General features: G+C 41.1%; 1 protein-coding gene across 4 annotated transcripts in view; it reads right to left on the bottom strand.

The window, feature by feature from the left end:
* The window catches only part of eps15l1a (epidermal growth factor receptor pathway substrate 15-like 1a), a 336,507-nt gene that overhangs the window by 110,767 nt on the left and 202,469 nt on the right, over positions 1-23,271 (bottom strand). For all 4 annotated transcript variants that reach the window (XM_048559812.2, XM_048559811.2, XM_048559814.2 and 1 more), the window contains one exon: positions 6,568-6,647. In XM_048559812.2, the coding sequence (XP_048415769.1) occupies positions 6,568-6,647 (80 nt within the window). The remainder of the gene's footprint in view (positions 1-6,567; positions 6,648-23,271) is intronic.

Raw genomic sequence — 23,271 nt, forward strand, 5'->3', positions numbered from 1 at the left:
AGCATATCTTCAAAAATTCTAAAGTAGGCATGTATTCAAATATTTTCTATAAATTCCATTTCTCACAGTGCTAATCTCTTTAAGTAAATACAGTTATTATAAGTTTAAAGAAAAGGCACAGAAATGATACTGCAACAGTGAAGTGCCCAACAGCTGAACAAAATTATTGTAAATGAGTTGAAATGTAAACAGTGTAAAAATCAGAAATGTGCTGTTGGGAATTCAGTATGGGGGTGAAGGTAGCGTTGCTTTTTGCCTCCAACACTTGAGGTGCATATATGCCTAAAGCAACTAAATATTTAAATTTTCCCCAATGGTTTACTGCTTAGCACTTAGTAATGCAATGGAAGCAATGGTGTAGCGGTATTCCAGAGTAATCCAGTGACAATCCAGAGATCAAGGTAATATTCTGGGGACCACCTTGACAGATGGTGGAATTGATTTCAATTAATGAAAATTAAAACCTGTAATTAAAAGTCTAACGATTGACATAAAAATCCACCTTAGGGAAGGAAATCTGCCATCTTTCACTTGGTTTCACTTTCATGTGTCTCCAGAACCACAGTAATGTGGCTGACTTTTAACCACCTTCTGGGCAACAGCAATAAATGCTGGCCCAGCGAGCAATGCCCACATCCCATGAATAAATACAAAAAAACATGCAGGTGAGCTGGAAGCAATAAAAAATAGATATAAATAAACTAGACCAAGAAATGGAAGGGCAGGCTAAGAGTCTGAATTGCAGTGTGGACAGTGAAACCATATTTAGAAATGTAAACAAGGGGGTCTCCATTGTTCATCTCTCCTGTTCAGAGTCACAACAATACCGACAGTTAGTGATACAGTGACACGTAAGGGAGGGGAAGAAGTATTTGCAATTTGCTCCAGGGCTCAAACACAAGTTATAGACAAGTACAAGTTCTGAACAGGGTTGACTGATGTGGCTTGATAGGGCTTTAAACTAAATAATGGGGACAGGCAAGGAGTTCAGTTGCACGGGTAATTATGAAATAAAATGCTCAGAAAACTTAAAGGCTTTGTATTGAAATCACGAAGCATTTGGAGTAAAATTAATGAGTTAACAGCAAAAACAGAGATAAACGGGCATGATTTGGGATGGTTACCAAGACATGGTTGCAGAGAGAACAAATTTGGGATTTGAATATAAAAGGGTACTCAATGTTTCAGAATCTGAGGCAAGAAGGAAAAGGTGATAGTTTAGCTTTGTTAGTAGGGGGAAGAGATCAGTGTCATAGTGAGAAATGATATTAGCGCTGGAGATCAAGATGTGAATCAGTCTGGATAGAGATAAGAAACAGCAAGGGAAAGAAGTCCTCAACGGGAGTATCTATAGGTCCCCAAAAATTAGTCCTGCAATTGGGCACAGTATAAACTAGGAAATGTTGAGGCCTTGTAAGAAAGTGAAGAAATAACAGGACTCAAAGATTACCAGCTCTGGATTATTACCCAAGCCACATGCAAATTGGCATACTAGGGAGGTGAACATATGGCTGCAGAGGCAAGATGGAAAAGAGTTCCCATCTCATAAGATGTTGACACTAGAACAATAACGTTAAGGAACTGCATCACTGGGATGAGTTCCTCTGAACTGTGTTGAGACTAGGAGTTTAAGGATAAATAGAATGGTCATAAAGGCTTTAAAATAGTGAATGGAGGTGAGGGCACATGTGTAAGCAGTGGTACAAATGGTTCAGAAACAAAGAAAAGGGTAGACAGTATAGTAAATGTCAGAAATTACACTTTAAGCCCTATAGCTCAAAGGAAAAGCTAAAATGGAAAAGTAATCCCAGAAAATTAAACTAGAAGAACTACATAATTGATATGCAAGTAAAACTTTACAACTGAAAGACACGTTTGAGTGCATGACTGAAACAAGTGCTCTTTATACAAAGGTTCTGACATAAGGCAGTATTCTGCAGCAACATATTCCAGACCCAACAGCAGGCAAGCCGTCCAGATTTAGTCATGAACTAGCTTAGTTCACAACCTAATGACATGTAAACAGTTACCTTGTAGCATTCAACAGTGAATGTGAAAAGATGAAATGCCAAACAATTAAGGTTCTGCATTTAGGTAATGCTATTTCAACATGCTGGGACAGAGACATTCACAGGGATAACCAAATATATTAATGGTAAAACAACAGGTGATCAATGGAAGGTATTCAAAACAGAAAGCCATGGTTGATTAAAAAAGTAAAAGCCAACATAATAATAAAAGAAAAAGCAAAACACAGCACAGATCCTTGCAAATGTCTGCAATGCAATCACTTATTTCCATTATAGAACCTTGGGAAGAAAATTTTCTGGTCCAGAGTTGTTATATTGCAACTATGAATACACTTCAAATGTATTTCATTGACTGTAAAGCACTTTGGGATGTTACATGGTTGTAAAAGGTGCTACATGGAAGCATAAAATTATAATGAAATAATGATAAAATGTGTAAGTGAGTAAAACTGCAGAAATTGACTTCCATGTAGTCAAAAGTGAGGCAATGTACTTTGGACCAAAACAGTCCAGGTCAGAGTACTTTCTAAATGGTAAGAAGCTGGAAACAGTGATGTCCCAAAAGACGTGGGAGCCCACAAAAACAAGTCATTAAAATGTCCTGAATAAATACAAGAAGTAACGAAAACATTAATAGAATACAGCTAGAGCACAAGCATGTGTTTGGGGTGGCACGATGGCTCAGTGGTTAGCACTGCAGCCTCACAGCGCCAGGGACCTGGGTTCGATTCCAGCCTCAGGTGACTGTCTGGTGGAGTTTGCACATTCTCCCCATGTCTGTGTGGGTTTCCTCCGGGTGCTCTGGTTTCCTCCCACAGTCCAAAGATGTGCAGGCTAGGTGGATCGGCCATGCTAAATTGCTCATAATGTTCGGGGTGTGTGGGTTATAGAGGGATGGGTCTGGGTGGGATACTGTAAGGGGCGGTGTGGACTTGTTGGGCCAAAGATCCTGTTTCCACACTGTAGGGAATCTAATCTTAAATAAAAGAGGGTAGACGATATGACAAGCAATACAAATCCTAGTTAGACCATATCTGCAGTACTTTGAGCAGTTCTGTACACTATGTCTTGTTGGATACATTGGTTTTGGAGAGACTGCACTGTAGATTTATCTGAACTTCAAGGATTAAATTAAAAAGAGGGATCATTCAAAAAGGGTATATTCCCTGAAATTTTCAAGTTGAGGCATTTGTTTAAAGTGTCCAAGATATTAAGGGCAATGGATAAGGTATTGAGGCAAATGTCATGATAATGAGAAAATATTGACAATAAATCTGCAAATTCCATTACCTTCTTTTAATGCCTGGAACTTTCATGGTCTGAAATGGCTTTAGAGGAATAAACCACCGATTTAAAATAGCCAATGTAATCAGCAGTCCCCCCACAATTTAGCAATAAACAAAACGATTTGACTGAAATATTTTTTTAATCAAAATACATTGAAACCAGTCAGGTGTGAAAAAAATCCTCATTTCCTACTTTGATTTACATCAGTAAGTCCCACATATCAGAGATGAAAGACATCTACAACAATTGAGCTCTGGGATAATTAATTTAAACGTTGAAACACACAAACTAGCTTGTATTTCTGGAAGCTGATTTTATCAGAGTAAGATTCTGTGACTGCAGAAGCAAAGAAAGCTCTTTTCTCTCTGATTCTTGGAGGACAAAGCAGCTGGCAGACAACACAGTGGAGCAAAACACTGCATATTGAGAACTTAAAGAAATCTTCAATATTTGCTATTGCTCAGGACACAATCATAGAATCACTACAATGTGGAAGCAGGTCATTCGGCCTATTGAGTCTACACTGGCCCTCCAAAGAGCATCCCACCCAGTCCCACCCCTCCACCCTCACATTTCCCATCGATAGTCCACCTAGCCTGCACATCCCTAGACATAATGAGCAATTTAGTATTGCCAATCCACCTAACCTGCACATCTTTGGACTATAGAGGGAAACCAGAGCACCTACGCAGACACAGGGAGAATGTGCAAACTCTACACAGACAATTGCCTACGGGTGGAATCGAACCCGGTTCCCTGCTGTGAGGTAGCAGTGCTAACCACTGAGCAGCATTGTCACCCAAGTCATCAACTAAACTCCAGGTTAAAATGTTTATTTGTTTCAGATACCCAGAGGATGTCAAACTGTACATTCCTTAAATCTTCCTTTTATATGGGAATCTCTCTCCTTTTAACTTTGTACCTTTGTACGTATGCTTTGTACCTCTATATGTATGTCTTTATTACTTTAAAGTTAGCAGATAATAAATTTGCTCTTTCTTTTATTTAAGAAAACCTTGCACTTGACTCCTTCATCCACCATGCATTGGTTGACTACTTCTTTACTTACAAGTAGAACCTCAAATGAAAAGAATGATAAAATATTTTAACCATCAACTGAGGAGCTTGCAAAGGGGGAGCCAATTCAGCTCCTTGATCTGAAGAATGGATTCAGGAGAAAAATTAGGAAACATTTCTACATCGAGTGATGGCAAAACTTTGGAATTCTCTATAAACAATGAACACTGGTATGAGATGAAATGTTAATTTTAACAATTAATTTGACATGAATCTTAGATTGACAGATTTTTCTCAACCAGATACATATTACAGGGAACAATACAAAGATGGAGTTAAATTGCAGATCAGTCTCAATTTCATCAACCAGTGGAATAGGTTTCAGGGACTAAAGATCTACCATGCTCTTATAACAGTAGTTATAAAAGAAGGTGCTTACGCAAGTGGTGACAGGTTATGACTTATTGATAACTTATGACAAAGAAAGTACAAAACAAAAAATATTTTTAAAATTTGAAATCAGCTTTAAATTTTTATATTTAAGCAAGTGCACCAGGATCAAACATACTTTCAAATTAACAACTTGAAAAAATGAATGAGAGGTTTTGTAGCCTACAAGGAGGCCATTTAAGCCTGTTGTGGCCATCCTAAAGTACTGCCCAGTTTGCCACGTCTCTCATTTCATTTTTTTCAAATTTTTCTTGAGTTCCCTTTTTAAAGCTATTGCAGATTCTGCTTTCCCCACTATTTGTGGTCAAGCAATTCATGATCTAACAAATCTTTATGCAAAAAAAATCCACAATGTCTTCCGTTGCTTCTTGTTTCTGATTTTATACTTCCATTCCTTTCTCTGACTCCACAATATTCCCTCCCAGGGCTCAACTTTCAGTACAAGCTGCTGTAATATCATTTTTTATACTTCTGCCCCTTATTCACACCCATTTTTCACGCACTACTTCTCCTCTATCCATTTTCTCCACCTCTCCTTCACCCTATTCTCCACCCTTCCTTGCCTCTCCATCACCCCACTCTCCACTGCTCCCTGTCTCTTCTGCATGCAGTTCTCCATGCTCTCATTGTTTCTCTTTCACCCCCATTCTACACCCCTCAATGTCTCTCCTTCATTGCATTCTCCATCTCTCGATGCCTATCCTTCCAACGCATTCACCATATCCGGACACTAAATACCTATTCCACCTTCTTAATTTCTACCACCATCATTATGGGCTCCTCCTTTCAAAATAACATGGTTCCTTCTTGTCCTCAACTTTTATCCTATTAAGCAGGTTATTTGCTGGGTTACATTCTTGAACTACATCTTCGTCTTTCTGGGGGCCCTTTCTACCATGGCACCCTTATTTATTTGACAATCAGTCTTCCTTTCTGCTCTTCAGCAAACACACCAAATTGATGGTTTCTACGCCTTTTCCCAAAGCTCACAAAACTCTACACGAAACATTCATTTCCATGGTTCACCTTTTCCATATTGGGAGATCTAATAGCAGATTGGCTGATTGCAGTTGAACTTTGACATTCTGTTTCTCAAGGCTAATCCTGCTGTGTGTTCCATCACTTCAACATCCCATCACTTAAATTCCAACCGTACTTTCAGGATTGCCTACCTTATTCACTATAACCCAAACACCAGGAATTGTCTCTCATAAATCACCTCAATAGTTTGCAGCTATTTATTCCTAAGCATAATTACAAAAACTTCAGACTTCAGCTCTTTTCTAGATTTTTCTGCATACTTCCCCCATCCAACTTCAATTTAATTGTCAGCAAACTTGGAGGGGTTTTCTGGCCTCTTCTCTTTCCTGTACGTTTGCATTTCACCTCAGCAGCTTTCTACCTTTTGTTAAAAAGCCTACTCACAGACTGTCAGACCTTAACTATTTCATTACCTGTTATACTCCCTTTCTCTTTGCTTCGTATTAAAGCGTTGCTGCCCTTCTGGTGTCATGTCTGGAAACAGACCTTCAGTCAAGGCCTTTGGCCTGTCATTTCCCTATTTAGGTGCTGACCTTAGATTAACTATCATTGACGATTCACTCAAAACAAAAGGAAAACAAGAGGGACACACCATTGCAGCATACCCACCTTATCATCACTGCACTCTAAAAGGTGAAAGTCATCCTGACTATCCGTGGAGAACATGAGGAACGGTTAACTGGTTCAAGTGCAAATGATTTAATCAGTAAAACTTTATACTGAGATTTAAGCCATAAATTACCTTGGACATCTGGGTGAAGTCTGCAAAACCTCCACTCCCAAAGGCACTACTTCCAAAAGGGTCCAACGTTCCAAATGGATCTGTAAACATTTACAGTAAACTCGTTACAAACTATGACAGCAATATTAACTGCGTTCATTTGAATTTAATCCCCAAAGTGTAAATCTTTTCCCAAGCGAATGGCTTTAAAAAAGATAACTTTAATATCAGTCTGGATTTTCTAACTAGTTCTTCAAATCATATGCAGGGCCATAAAGCTAAATACTTTATGTTTGTGCTGTGCTCTGCAAAAATGTATCAAAGTGTATTAAATCTTACCACTGAGCACATAAAACCAGTTTAAACAAAAGATAACAAGGATAAAATCTCAACTGTTGGAATTTAGTACTTTGGCCCACTATTCTATATTTGCGAAGGAGTTGACATCATTAATTTTGGTGACAGTAAAAAAATCTCCCACAAACTACCTCAGTGTGTCTAAATACAGAATCGCATTTGTACTTGTAAATAAAACCTATTCCCCAACACCATAATATCCCCCACCCCCAGAAATACTAAACGCGACTCAGAGAAACTTCCTTCTGCTCTCATACGACTGTAAAATTCACCATTTTAGTTTTCCAAATTGAATTTCTCATTCAGGCTCAGCAATTGCAAAACAAGAATATAAACGTTCCTCCCAATTTCACCCACTGGTGAAACAATCGAGTGGACTAATTAACAGTCACCAACAGAATCACGAGAAGCAGTTCAGCCTATCAAACAAGTTTATTTTACAAGTTAGCAAACAAAAACCCTCACTTTTTCTTTTTAATCAGTCAGGTAGAAATAAAATAAATTACAGGGAGAGGGGCTTTATGGCGTAAAGCCACATCTTATGAGTCCAGTTTTCAACACTGATTGTGGTTGTCAATCAACAACTTTTATTTATATAACACCTCGCTTTCATTCATCATATTATCACACAGACACTCATGCAAAGTTTTGCAGCCTAAACACTTTTAAAGCATTTCAACTTGATTCAACTATGATAAAATTGCCCTTTCTCAATAAATCCCTAATGATAAATGAACTGCAAGGCTTTAGAGTGTTACGAACTTATAATTAGGTTAGCACTGCACTCATTCCCTCATTGTATAATTAGTCTCACAACATGCTCTGCATTCCATAAATGAAAACAATATGTAACAGAGGTGGTACAATAAGCAGAATTCAAATTTTTATGATAAGCTGCAGCATTTTCCCCGTGATTGTCACATTTTGCTCATCAGCACTTTCAGTTTCTCATTTGAAAGAATGAAGAGTACGCACATGAACAATTGTTCACTTTGTAGTAAGCTGGCAGCTAGCACTCAGAACAACTTAACTTACAATTACACTGCTATAAAAGTCATAGTAGCTCCTTTTTTATTTTATTGATAATCTTACCACATTTCACGGCTATTATAAATGAACTATTCTTTCAGGGCAAAGGGTGTAAAAACATATTAATTAAACAGGATGGCAAAAAGGAAAACGGCAACACTGCACTGTACAAGATTGAAAATGTCACATCATATTTTAAAAGTACTGATTCAAAACCATGTTTTAATCTTTGAAATGCTGGTAATCCTAATATAATCCAAGGTGAAAACAACAGTTAAAAGTGTTCACAGCTCAAGCAATTACAGCTTTGAAGTTATAAGCAGAACCATACACACCACAACATGTCAGGATGGGTGAATGTTACCTGGGTACATGATTGCGAGGATAGGTGGCCATGCTTTTAAGAATAGGGCCTTCTGATTTGGACACAGGTCAGTGAAAAGAGTGTGTGACCTTGAACGAAAAAGCTGAGGAACCCCAAATGGCAGCAGCGCAGGAGCCTCAGCTTTTGAATTTATCCAAAAGGTTTGAGGTAGCTCCAGCTTGTTTCAATAAAAGAGAGGTAAATTACTATATCATTGTAGTGCAGAAAGCTAATCAAGTAGGGGAGCGCAAAAAGAAATGTTGTGGTAGTTAGGGGGCAGTGTGGTGAGGATTGACATGGTTCTCTACAGCAAAGAATCAGAGACAAAAGGCTGTGCTGCCTGCCCAATGCCATGGCTCAAGCCACCTGCTCACGGCTGGATAGGAACTTTCAGTGGGGGGGGGGGAGGATCCTTTATCCTGGGCTAAGCAGGTACTGATGACAAAAGTAGGACAAGAAAAGAGGCTCTGCATAATTAGGGTAAGAAACAAGGCGCAAATTTAAGCAGAACTACAAAAGGTTCTGTTATCATTGGATTATTACCTAAGCCACATGCATAGGGACTACAAGATTAGTTTAAAAAATGCATGGCTCACAAACTAGTCCAGTACAATGGGTTCTGGTTTGGGGGCAATGCCCAGAGGAAAGTTGGGGCTGAATCATTGGAATGGTCAGTATCTGAACCATGCTGGGGCCAGTATTCTAAACAGTCACATAACTAAGAAAGTAGAAAGGGTTTTAAGCTAAGTTGTGGGGCAAGGGATCGAATTTTGGAAGGTGTGATAAATCAGAAAGTTGAGACCAGGTGAGAGAAAATGGTACTAATGTGGAAAATGATAAACAGATTGTGATAGGAAATAGTTGAAAGGACAAGTCTAAGAGCAAATCAATAGATAAGGCTAGAGGTTACAAAAATAATACAAAACTAAAGACTAAATATCTGAACACACATAGCATTTGAAACTAAACAGGTAAACTGAGCATGCAAACAGAAATAAATGTACAGACATAAAGGATGATATAAATTTGGACATGAATACTGAAAGGTGCATGATATTTTGGGAAGGACAGGAAAAGGAGGAAAGGTGGCTCTGTTAATTAATGATGGCGCTTGCACAGTACAGAGGAATTGGCCCAAGTTCAGGAAATCATAATTTGGAGGTACAAAAACAAAGTTGCTAGAAGAGCTCAGCAGGTCTGGCAGCATCTGTGAAAGAAAAAAAAGAGTTAACGCGCCAGGCCGCAAACGTTAACTCTGTTTTTCCTTCACAGATGCTGCCAGACTTGCTAAGCTTCACCAGCAACTTTCATCTTGTTCCCGATTTACAGCATCCGCAGTTCTTTCACTTTTTATTTAGAATGTGGAGGTAGTTTTGGTACAAATGAGAAACGATAAAGGCAAGTCGTCACTTGTGGGAGTGATGCACAGGCCATCTAACAGTAATCACGTGGTAAGTTAGAGCGTAAAGGAAGAAATCGTCTTTAAGAAAGATATAGTAATAATCATATGGAGTTTTAATCTAAACAGATAATTAATGGGCAAAGGTAGCCTAGGTAAGGAATTTTTTGGCATTTGGGCATTTCTGACTGGGCCAGCACTTATTGTCCATCCCTTTTTGCTCTTAAAACAATGAGCCTTACATTGGTGATGGACAAGTTGTTGTAAGGGATACTGAGGAACAGGATTTACATGCATTTGGAAAGGCAAGGTCTGATTAGGGATAGTCAATATGGCTTTATGTGTGGGAAATTGCAACTCACTAACTCGATTGAGGTTTTGAAGAGGTAACAAAGATATTGAGGTTTTGAAGAGGTAACAAAGATATCGATGAAGACACAGCGGAAAACACTGTCTACGTGGACTGTAGCACAGCATTCAAAAAGATTCCACATAGTAAACTGGTTAATAAAGTTAGATCACATGGGTTCCGGGGGAGCTAGCTAAGTGGATGCAAAATTGTCTAGGAGGCAGAGGGTGGTGGTAGAGGGTTGCTTTTCAGACTAGAGTCCTATGACCAGCTGTGTGCCAGAAGGATTGGTGCTGGGTCCACTCTTTTTCAACATTTATATAAATGATTGGGATGTAAATATAGGAAGCATGGTTAGTAGATTTGCAGATGACACCAAAACAGCTAGTGTAGTGGACAGTGAAGAAGATCACCTCCGAGTACAATGGAACCTTGATCAGATGGGCCAATGGGCTGAGGAGTGACAGATGGAGTTTAGTTTAAATAAATGTGAGGTAATGTATTTTGGTCAGGTAAATCAGGACTTGGCCGATACAATTAATAATAGAGCCCTGACAAATGCAGGGCCAGGTCAGAAAACTGGACAGAATTTTTTTTTTAAATTCAAAGAATGACTAAAAGTTTATCAGGAGGAGAAAAGTTAAAATTTGAGAGAAAACCAGCGAGAAGTATAAAAATAAAGTGAGAGTTTCTGAAGTTATTTACAAAGAGTGAGTGTCTGGGGAATTGATAATGGAAAATAAGGCGATAGCAGATGAGCTGACATATATGTGGCACTAGTCTTCAATGCAGAAGACACAAGTAACATCCTAGAATAGCTGCAACATAAAATGGAAAGAAGGGATGAACTCAAGAAAATTACAAAGACTAAATACATAAGACTGGTAAATCACTGGATCTGTGGTCTCCAAAGATGTGGCTTGTGAGTTGGAGCTGCATTGGATTTTTTAAAAATTCATTTGATTTGGGAAAGGTTTCATGGGATGGCTAACTAGCAAATGTCACTCCTTTATTAAAAAATGGAGGCAGGCAAAGCAGGGACTATAGGCCAACTAACAACATCTATTATAGGCAAAGCATTATAAGCCATTATTTAGATGTTACAGCATGGCACTTTGAAAAGTTCAAGGTATTCAGGTAATCAACATGGTTTTTTGAAAGAATATCATATATAATTAACTGAAGTAGTACTGTGGATAAATCAGAATGCCCTGAATACCCCTATGATACCAGAACTCATCTCACATGGTCCCACATCAAAATTTACTGCTGAAAATAAAAGTTCATGGGGTGGACATACAAGGTATGGGGAAACATACTGTCATGGATAGAAGACTGGCTAGCAAACTGGAAACAGCTGGCACAAATAGGTCACTTATTGGTTGGCAAGCCACAACATGTGGCGTGGAACAGGGACCTGAACTGGTCTTCAGCCATTTATAATTTCTATAAATGACTGATAGCATGGCTGCAAAATTTGCCGACAACACAAAGGTAGTGAGGAAAGTAAGTTGTAAAAAGGACATAAAGAAGTTACATTGGCTCACATGGGCAAAAGTTTTGAAATTGGACTATAATGTGGAAAAAAAGTGAAAAACATCCTATTCTGGCAGAAAGAATGAAAAAGAAGCATATTATTTGCATGGCGAGAGATGAAGAACTCAGAAATGCACAAGCAGCTGGGCGGCCTAGTGCATGAATTTCAAAACATTAGTATGCAGGTAATTCACAAAATTAAGAAAGCTGTTAGAATACTATAATTTATTAGGCGGGGGGAACTGAATACAAAAGCAAGGAGTTTATGCTTTTGAGTTAGAGCGAGGATTCGTAAGACCACATCAAGAATATTGTCAACATTATTGGTCTCCTTCTGTAATGATGCAAATACACTGGAAATAGCTCAGAGAAAGTGTACCAAATCAATATCTGGAATGGGACAGTTTGTCTTATGAGGAAAGGGTGGCAAGGCTTTTGCCTGTTGGAATTTAGAAGACCACGAGATGACTTGATGGAAACAAAGATCCCTAGCGTTCTTGACATTATACATGTGGAAGGAGCATTTCCTTTTGCAGGAGACTTGAGAACTATGGATCACTGTTTAAATATAAGGGCCCACCCATTTAAGACAGAGAGAAAAAGAGAAAGGTTTTTTTTCTCACAGAGGGTTCAGCATCTTGGAGCTCTCTTTCTCAAAAGAAAGGAAGCAGAATTTTAAACATTTTTAAGGCAGAGGCAAATAAATTCTTGTTAAACAAAGGGGTGAAAGACTATTGTGGGGTGTAGAGTCATTCAATTAGCCATTTTCTTATGAAATGGCAGAGCAGGCTCAAAGAACAGACTAGCCTACTCCTGCTCCTAGCTCAGATGTAGGATTGTATGATTAGATAATAATGTATGGTATACTCGATTTAAAGTAATTGTTTCTTCCTCTCTGATCAAAATGAACATTATTCTCATATTTATCACCTTTGGCTCTGTCATACTATTTTCACCTAAATCAGAAAGTTGTGGATTCAAACTTCTCAGCACAACATCAAGTCCTAATTTACTAGTAGAAGGGCCTTCTATCAGACGTGAGGTAGACTCAAAGATTTCTATCTTTCTTATTGAACACAACGAATGCCATAGTACCACTGAATGGCCACGAGAGTTCTCCAAGGCACCCTGGCAAATCTTAATCATTAAAACACAAGAACTGGTTAATTATGAGATAACAAGGTGTAGAGCTAGATGAACACGGCAGGCCAAGAAGCATCAGAGGAGCAGGAAAGCTGATGTTTCGGGCCTAGACCCTTCTTCAGAAATGGTTAATTATTGCTGCTTCTGTGACCTTGTTATGAACAATTCCTGCATTAAACAGTGACAATATTTCTAGAGTACTTAATTAGCTATAAAACGCTCTGGGATATCCTGAGGGTGTGAAAGATGCTATATAAATTCAAGCTCTTTCTTTTACTGTACTTGAAATAGATTTCAAATCTTTGAACAGCTACTCAAAGTCTCAATATTTTTGGTTGAATAGCCAGGAGCTCAGCATTTTCTCTAAAGATTCCAGATTGAACTACACCACACTTACAAAGGCGGGTAGCAGCGAAGGTACATCTATAGGTCACTCCACACAAGAGAGATGGTAGTCACTTTTTTTCAAAAAGAAGTTAATTATAAAGTTAACTTTGATTAGTCTCTAGATTGAATGGCAGTCTCTAGGTTGAATGGCAGTCTCAGATTTGGTGGAATTCAAAACTTCCAAAATGCCAAAACAAGGCTCACATTTTATTGCCTATCGTTCTGAAGCATCTTCAATCTGTATGATAAAAGTGCACCCACAATGTTATTTCATTGGGAATTCCAGGATTTTGGCATAAGAATTGGTAATATTGGTCCAAATCAGGATTGTTTTGCAGGAACCCTGCGAGATAATGGTGCTTCCATGCATCTGTTTCACTTGTCTTTCAGACAGTGTGTGCCATAGGTTTTGGGAAGTGGTACTAAAGAAGCCTTAACGAGTTTCTGCAATGCAGCATGTCAAAGATGCACATTACTGCTACAGTGAACTATTTGAAGAGGGAGTGGATGCAGGCATCAACCAAGCAAAATGCTTCACCAAAAGTAGGGTTAAACTTGGGGCATTTGAATCTGCATGCAGGCTGGCAAGCAAAGTACTCTTTGTAAGTTCTCCAAAGGTATTGGAAATCAGCTGTTGAGTAACTCACCTTGCAGTACACAACCTTTGGCTCATTCCAGTCACCGTGGCATTTAATATGGTATATTACCTGGTCAATGGTAGCTCAAAGGATGTTGATGCAAAATCAAACCATACATAACAAGAGCAGTAAAGTCACCATAATCTTAATAGACCATAGGGCTGCTCTCTCATTACAATTACAATGAGATGACTGGCAGTGGTTTAACATGAGGGTGACCATGCCTCCGGTGAGGGGGGAGGTTGAGAAGGAGAGTCTTGGGTGATGTGGGAACTGAACCCACATTGTTGGCGTCATGAACCACCATCCAAACGAGTTTACTGATGAGAGGTATAGCACCATGCATAAGAATGGTGAGATGAAAGAGAAAGAATCTATATGGTCAAATGCACTTGCCTCATCAAACTGCATTGATACTGTATCCATTGTACCCGGTGTGGCTTCCTCTACATTGGGGAAACCAAGCCCAGGCTTGGGGACCGCTTTGCAGAAAACCTACGCTCGGTTCGCAATAAACAACTGCACCTCCCAGTCACAAACCATTTACACTCCCCCTCCCATTCTTTAGATGACATGTCCATCATGGGCCTCCTGCAGTGCCACAATGACGCCACCCGAAGGTTGCAGAACAGCAACTCATATTCCGCTTGGGAACCCTGCAGCCCAACGGCATCAATGTGGACTTCACCAGCTTCAAAATCTCCCCTTCCCCCACCGCATCCCTAAACCAGCCCAGTTCGTCCCCTCCCCCCACTGCACCACACAACCAGCCCAGCCCTTCCCCTCCACCCACTGCATCCCAAAACCAGTCCAGCCTGTCTCTGCTTCCCTAACCTGTTCTTCCTCTCACCCATCCCTTCCTCCCACCCCAAGCCACACCTCCATCTCCTACCTCCTAACCTCATCCCACCTCCTTGACCTGTCCGTCTTCCCTGGACTGACCTATCCCCTCCCTACCTCCCCACCTATACTCTCCTCTCTACCTATCTTCTTTTCTCTCCATCTTCGGTCCGCCTCCCCCTCTCTCCCTATTTATTCCAGAACCCTCACCCCAACCCCCTCTCTGATGAAGGGTCTAGGCCCGAAACGTCAGCTTTTGTGCTCCTGAGCCTGCCGTGTTCATCCAGCCTCATTTTATTATCTTGCATTGACTGATTTTGAGTTTGTGTCCCCGACGGTCTTCCAACCTCTTTGGTAACCAGTCATAGAGTCCCACAGCACAGAAGCAGACCATTCGGTCAAACTCAACCATGCTGACAGGATCTCCTAAACTAATCTAATCCTATTTGCCAGCATTTTGCCCATATCCCTCTAAACCCTTCCTAATCCAATAACCATCCAGATGCCTTTTAATGTTGTTATTGCACCAGCCTCCACCACATTCTCTGACAGCTCGTTCCATACGTGCATCATCCTCTGCATGAAAAAGTTGCCCCTTAGATGCCTTTTAAATCTTTCTCCTGTCACCTTAAACCTATGCCGTGTAGATTTTGGCAGTCCCACATCAGGGGAAAAGATTTTGACTATTCACTCTATCCATGTCCCTCACGATGTTATAAATCTCTGTAAAGTCACCATCAGCCTGCAACACTTCAGCGATAAATAGTCCCAGTCTGTTCAGCGTCACCTATTAGCTCAAAACCTCAAAAATCAGTAACATCATTGTAAATCTTTTCTGAACCCTTTCAAGTTTCACAAAATCCTTCCTATAGCAAGGAAGTATTCCAAAAGTAGCCTAACCAATGTCTTGTACAACCGCAACATAACCTCCCAACTCCTAAACTCATTGGACTGATCAATAGAGGCAAGCTCACTAAACACCTTCTTCACTAGCCTATTTACCTGTGACTCCACTTTCAAGGAACAATGAACTTGCACCCCAAGGTTTCATTATTCAGCAACACTCCCCAGGACCTCACCATAAGTGTACAAGTCTAGCCCTGATTTACTTTTCCAAAACGTAGCACCTCACAATTATCGAATTTAATTCCATCTGCTACCCCTCAGCCAACTGGCCCATCTGATCAAGATTCTGTCGTATTCTCAGGTTACCTTGAAGCAAAGTCCAATTGTACCTACCAGTGAGCAGTAATCAGAGTAGCCATCTTCTGGGCATAAATTTAATTTCCAAAATAGTTCACTGGAGAAGGAAACTCTGGCTTCTTTTCTCTTCAGTTGAAGAAAATAAGACATATACTGGTTCTTTTTAAATGTATTGTGGGAGACAGCGATAATGAATTCTTTCTTTTTTTTTGAGTAATTTATGGGATGTGGGCATTTTTGGTTAGGCCAGTGTTCACTGCCCATCCATAACTGTTCTTGACAGGGAGGTGGTGAGATAGTATTTAGAACTGCTGCTGCCCTTGTAATCTATAGAGCTGTTTGGAAGGGAGTTCCACGATTTTGATCCAGGAACATTGAAGGGACCGTGATACAGTTCCAATTGAGAATGGTGTATGGTTGAGAAAGTGCTTTTGGGGATGATTCCATGCACCTGCTTCCTTTTCCTTCTAAGCAGCTGAGATCATGGGTTTGGAAGGTAGTCAGAGCAGCCTGAGTGTGAAGATACAGCACATTCTGGAGATGGCATACACTGAGAACCGCGTGTCAGTGGAGGGACAGAATATAGCGAACAATGCACCAAAAAGGCTGCTTTGTACTGAATAAGGTCAAGCTTCATGAGCAGTGTAACAGCTGCACTCCAGGCAAGCACAAAGTATTCCATCACACTCCTGACTTATGCCTTGTCGAGGGCAGACAACTATCCCAGAAACAGGAGAGGAGTGAATCATCACAGAATTCTTAGTCTCTGATTTGTTCGCGTAGCCACAATATTTATAGGATTGCTCTGAACAAGTCATATCAGACTTGAAACATTAATACTGTTTCTTTCTTCACAGATGCAGCCAGATCTGCTTAGTTTCTCCAGCATTTTCTGTGCTTGTTTCAGATTTACAGCATCAGTAGTGTTTCACTTTTATTCATATCACCGGTCAAGTTCAGTTTCTGGTCTACAGCTACCTCCAAAATGGTGATTGTAGAAGGTTCAGCAATGAATATCAAGGGAAGATGATTATATTCTCATTTGTTGGTCATTACCTGGTATTTGTGTGATGCAAATTTTATTTCGTCTTATCAATTTAAGCCTGAATGTTGTCCATGCCTTGTACATATATGTAATCTGTTTCAGTAGTTGAGGAATGGCAACTGGTGCTGCAATCATCAGTAAACATCCCCACTTCTGACCTTATGATGGAGGGAAAGTCATTGATAAAGCAGCAGATGATGTTTGGGTCGAAGACACTACCCTGCGGAACTCCTGCAGAGATCTCCTGAATCTGAGATGACTGACCTCCAACAACAACCTTCTTTTGTGTTCGATATGACTCCACACAATGACAAGTTTCCTCCCAGTTCCCACTGACACCAGTTTTGTTAGGCCTCCTAGGTGCTATACACACTCAAATGCTGCCTTGACATCAATGGAAGTCACTCATGTCTCACCTCACCTCTAAAATTCAGCACATTTGTCTATGTTTGCACTAAGGTTTGATTACAAATATGGCTAATTAGAATGAAGCAGACTTTTACTTATAGTGTTTTTCATGATACTTTACAGCCAGTATAAAATTTTTGAAATGTAGTTACTGTTGAATTATAAAAACTTACTCCCCACCACTGGCAATCTCTTCAAAATCCTGTCTAACTTCCACGTGAAGCTTATTTGCTATTCCTACATTCACTATGCAGCAGCAGTTAACACAGCAGAGACCATGGTGGAACTGTGACATTCCTGACTTAGAGCTCTGTGCAATATTAAAAAGTTGTATTTGCCCCCTCTGAACAGACCAGAGATTATATACAATTACAGAATTCACCCCAATAATTATGTACAGGAATCAAAACTATATGATCAAATTAGAAACAAGATCTGAAAAGCATTCATCAAACATAACCTTATGCTGTACTTTATGTATCATGTTCTTAGAAAAAAAACAGCCATTTCAACAGATGATGAAACTCCCAAAACTTCATGTAGATCATTCATAACTTATCTTTGTAGACAAATCTAACAGACCATCATACTTTTGATAAACAGTACAACATATGCAGAATGCCCCATGAAGGATTAAAAGAACACAATGCAAAGCCACCCTACCAACCAGAGCACAAATTTCAAACATGCTGCTCAATTCTACAACACAAAGGAACCCAAAGCACATAAAACTGCCATGAGATTACTGTACTTTTTGAGGTAGTTTCCAAGAGTGGTGCGAATTGAAGAGGCTTGCTGTTTCGTAAATTTCCTGTAGTGCGACTTTCTAATTGACAAGTGACAAAAGAGACTATGAAAGAAAGGAAGGAAACGTCATGAACAATCAATCTACGTCGAACAGAAACAGGAGTCCCAAACTTGAGCTCCCACACCCAATAAATTCTGAGTTTCCAGTTATAAAACCCTCTTCCAACCTTCTCTCTCCACTCCCTCCAATGCTACCCACCTTCGACAGGAGATACTGGAAATGTGCAGATGTACTACATAGGATTAATGTCTAATCTATCTGATGAGAGTTCTGCCACTACCTAACAAATGATCCAATAAGTGGAACAAATTTCCATCAAAATACCAAAGGTAACCGAAAAAACGAAAATTAATTCACATAATAAATCCTCGTATAAACAAAAGCCTTGAAAGCAGGTTTGCAATATCAGTGTACTCATCATTAATTCTTTTTATAGGATTATACAGTTTGTTAATCATATGATCTTGATAACTCAGTAACTGATTTTGTTAAATTCATTTGTGGGATGTGGGCATCACCAGTTGGCCAGCATTTACTGGCCATCCCCAGGTACCTTGAGAAGGTGGTAGTGAGCTGCCTTCTTGAACGACTGGAGTCCACCTGCTGTGGGTTGGTCCACAATGCCACTAGGGAGGGAATTCCAGGATTTTGACAAAGCAACAGTGAAGGAATGGCAATATGTTTCCAAGTCAGGATGATAAGTGGGTTTAGAGGGGAATTTGCAGCTGGTGGTGTTCCCATGTATCTGTTACCCATGTCCTTCTAGATGAAAGTGGCCGTGGGTTTGGAAAGTGCTGTCTGAGGATCTCTGGTGAATTTCTGCAGTGCATCTTGTTAGACAGTACACACTGCTGTCACTGACATTCATTGGTGGACGGAATGGATGCTTGTGGATGTAGTGACAACCAAGCAAGCTATTTTGACCTGGTTGATGTGAAGTTTCTTGAGTGTTGTTGGAGCTGCACCTATCGAGGCAAGTGGGGAGTATTCCATCACACTCCAGACTCGTGCCTTGTAGATGATGCACATGCTTTGGAGAGTCAGATGGTGAATTATCACTACAGTATTCCTTCCGTCTGACCTGCTGTTGAAGTCACTGTGTTTATGTTGAGAGTCCAGTTGAGTTTCTGGTCAACTGTAACCCCCAGGATATTGATAATAGTAGACTTAGTGATGGTAAAGCCACTGAATGTCATGGGGTGTTGATTAGGTTGTCTCTTACTGTTGATGCTCAGTGTGGCTTAGAACTTTGCCAAACAGAAGGATCCTGGAATTAATTTATTCTCCAAGTGCCTTTTCTCCCTTCCTTATCTGAAGGAATTGTCTCTTTGCTAAACCTGTCTATACCATGTGTTAACTATATAGCAACCGAAAGGTTATTTCTTAAACAACATGTCTGAATGTATTACAACACACTTCTACGGCCATCACATCTAGAGGCAGAACTTGAAGTCTTTCTGGCCAGGAGTTACAGGTACTACCATTGCACCATAAAACACTAAAATATTTACCAATCAACTTTTCAGATATTATTACACACCTCTGGAACAGGTTGGTCTTTCTAGGGCAAAGGTAGAGATATTATCACTGCAAACAGCCTGCCAAATGGGCTCTACGTTTTTGCTGTAATCTTCCTATCAAGCTGTTCAGAGACATCACACACCTCTGCAGCAGGTGGGTCTCGAACCTGAACCACTTAGTTCAGAGGCATGGACTCCACCACTTCACTACAGGAGTCCTGAATTATTTCTGCTCTTAGTTTCATACTCCTAGCTTTTCAGCACGCAATGTAGAGACAGGGTGCAGGATTTAGGCTTATCACCTTAGAGATCAGATGCTGGGTCTAGTCATGGCCATCACAAATAAGTCCAGGCAGCTGACAGTTGAGAGGGCTCTTCAGTGTGACTGCCTAGCCCTTTTCTATAGCTACATATGTACCCCAACATCTCTGGAGTGGGAGCACTAACGTGCCTTCAGCCTTCTGCAATCAGTGGGCTTCACAGGGGATGGAATGCATCATCTCCCCCCATAAATACATTCTAATTTAAATGATATAAGGCTTTACTTGAACATTTGTCTTTTAGTTGCGGTAGGCCTTTATGGAGTTGTTACTTTTTAATTTGGATAATTTAAACCAACTGTCTTCAAAGAAAGCTTTACACAAAAAGAGGGGATAAATGATATATAATGTGTGTCTTTGCACAGATAGAATGCAAACACTTTATGACTAGCCCCCTGTATTCTATCCATCATCAGCTGGCGGTGCAAATTCTAACAGCACTGCTCATAGGTGACCATCAACGCAGGGTGATGGTAATTTCTCTGAAGGCAGAGCATCATTGTTTTTGCCCAACACCTTAGATTTGCAGAAGAATGAAAAAATAAACTAAGTCAGCACATCCAGACAGCAATCAAGAATTAGGGCAATGGACATGTTCTCCCTGCCTCATCAAGACTCAAACTAATTGTAGAAATAAAATTAGCTACTGCTACTCATCATTGCTTGCAACATATTTGCGTGTAAATGCCAGAGAAGGAAAGAATCAGACTCTAGAGAAAGTACAAATGAATCCTGTGTAAAGAGTAAAAAGTAACTGGTGTCCAGAGTGCTGTGACAAACAGCCTTTGTGGTGACAAGTTTACTGGAAGTACATTTAAACAGATACAACTTTGAAGTGGTCACTTGATAGTAGGGAACTTGAGTACTATTAAACAAAAAGAAATGTTATTGAAGACTTCCATCTTGCACTTAACAGGACAGAAACAAGAATGCAAAACTTCAAATGAAGCAATCATTTATACCAGCAAGGGTGCTATTAGCTGGTGGGTCAACTCTGATTGATTGAGGTGTTGCCACAGAGACCAGGAAATTAACATCCTTCCACATTTTTGTTTAATTCAAAAATATCATAATATCTGCACATGTTCTTTTTCCCTGCAAAGGACATGTCCCTGTGTATGAATATAAGTGACTTCTGTTACAATGAGAAGCAGTAAACTAGTTTCCCCACTTCTCAGCCTTCTTGGTCAGACATAACAAAGTTCCCAGTTCTTTTTAGTATGAGCTTATTTCTCATTCAAACTGAAAATGTGGTCATTTAATTTTTACCTTCGCAGTAAGGAATACGGTTTTCTTGAGTTTAAAAAACAATGTTTATCATTCACTAATCTTAAGAAAACTAATGAAGGTGCAATGTGAAGCATGTAGCCTTTCTATAATCACTTAGCCCTCTCAGGCACAGGTAGAATGGTAAAACAGGATAGTATCCAGTGCAGGAGGGGGGCAAAATATGTAGTTTATACTTCTGTGTGTCTTTGAGACTCAAGGTTTTAAGGTAAGATTGCTGTGGTGGATTCTTGGGTGAACAGTGGTGATTGCATTGTAGTTATGTTTAAGTTCTCAGTTTCCTCAAGTTTCACTGCCTTTGAGTAAAACATTAACTTCAGATCAGAATGCCTTGTGTTTAATCCAAGATAATAAAATGTGAGGCTGGATGAACACAGCAGGCCAAGCAGCATCTCAGGAGCACAAAAGCTGACGTTTCGGGCCTAGACCCTTCATCAGAGAGGGGGATGGGGGGAGGGAACTGGAATAAATAGGGAGAGAGGGGGAGGCGGACCGAAGATGGAGAGTAAAGAAGATAGGTGGAGAAGGTGTGGGTGGGGAGGTAGGGAGGGGATAGGTCAGTCCAGGGAAGACGGACAGGTCAAGGAGGTGGGATGAGGTTAGTAGGTAGCTGGGGGTGCGGCTTGGGGTGGGAGGAAGGGATGGGTGAGAGGAAGAACCGGTTAGGGAGGCAGAGACAGGTTGGACTGGTTTTGGGATGCAGTGGGTGGGGGGGAAGAGCTGGGCTGGTTGTGTGGTGCAGTGGGGGGAGGGGATGAACTGGGCTGGTTTAGGGATGCAGTGGGGGAAGGGGAGATTTTGAAACTGGTGAAGTCCACATTGATACCATATGGCTGCAGGGTTCCCAGGCGGAATATGAGTTGCTGTTCCTGCAACCTTCGGGTGGCATCATTGTGGCAGTGCAGGAGGCCCATGATGGACATGTCATCAAGAGAATGGGAGGGGGAGTGGAAATGGTTTGCGACTGGGAGGTGCAGTTGTTTGTTGCGAACTGAGCGGAGGTGTTCTGCAAAGCGGTCCCCAAGCCTCCGCTTGGTTTCCCCAATGTAGAGAAAGCCGCACCGGGTACAGTGGATGCAGTATACCACATTGGCAGATGTGCAGGTGAACCTCTGCTTAATGTGGAATGTCATCTTGGGGCCTGGGATGGGGGTGAGGGAGGAGGTGTGGGGACAAGTGTAGCATTTCCTGCGGTTGCAGGGGAAGGTGCCGGGTGTGGTGGGGTTGGAGGGCAGTGTGGAGCGAACAAGGGAGTCACGGAGAGAGTGGTCTCTCCGGAAAGCAGACAGGGGTGGGGATGGAAAAATGTCTTGGGTGGTGGGGTCGGATTGTAAATGGCGGAAGTATCGGAGGATAATGCGTTGTATCCGGAGGTCACCTGCACATCTGCCAATGTGGTATACTGCATCCACTGTACCCGGTGCGGCTTTCTCTACATTGGGGAAACCAAGCGGAGGCTTGGGGACCGCTTTGCAGAACACCTCCGCTCAGTTCGCAACAAACAACTGCACCTCCCAGTCGCAAACCATTTCCACTCCCCCTCCCATTCTCTTGATGACATGTCCATCATGGGCCTCCTGCACTGCCACAATGATGCCACCCGAAGGTTGCAGGAACAGCAACTCATATTCCGCCTGGGAACCCTGCAGCCATATGGTATCAATGTGGACTTCACCAGTTTCAAAATCTCCCCTTCCCCCACTGCATCCCTAAACCAGCCTAGTTCATCCCCTCCCCCCACTGCACCACACAACCAGCCCAGCTCTTCCCCCCCACCCACTGCATCCCAAAACCAGTCCAACCTGTCTCTGCCTCCCTAACCGGTTCTTCCTCTCACCCATCCCTTCCTCCCACCCCAAGCCGCACCCCCAGCTACCTACTAACCTCATCCCACCTCCTTGACCTGTCCGTCTTCCCTGGACTGACCTATCCCCTCCCTACCTCCCCACCTACACCCTCTCCACCTATCTTCTTTACTCTCCATCTTCGGTCCGCCTCCCCCTCTCTCCCTATTTATTCCAGTTCCCTCCCCCCATCCCCCTCTCTGATGAAGGGTCTAGGCCCGAAACGTCAGCTTTTGTGCTCCTGAGAT

The sequence above is a fragment of the Stegostoma tigrinum genome, chromosome 30, assembly GCF_030684315.1.
Source record: "Stegostoma tigrinum isolate sSteTig4 chromosome 30, sSteTig4.hap1, whole genome shotgun sequence".
In the NCBI taxonomy this organism is placed as follows: Eukaryota; Metazoa; Chordata; class Chondrichthyes; order Orectolobiformes; family Stegostomatidae; genus Stegostoma; species Stegostoma tigrinum.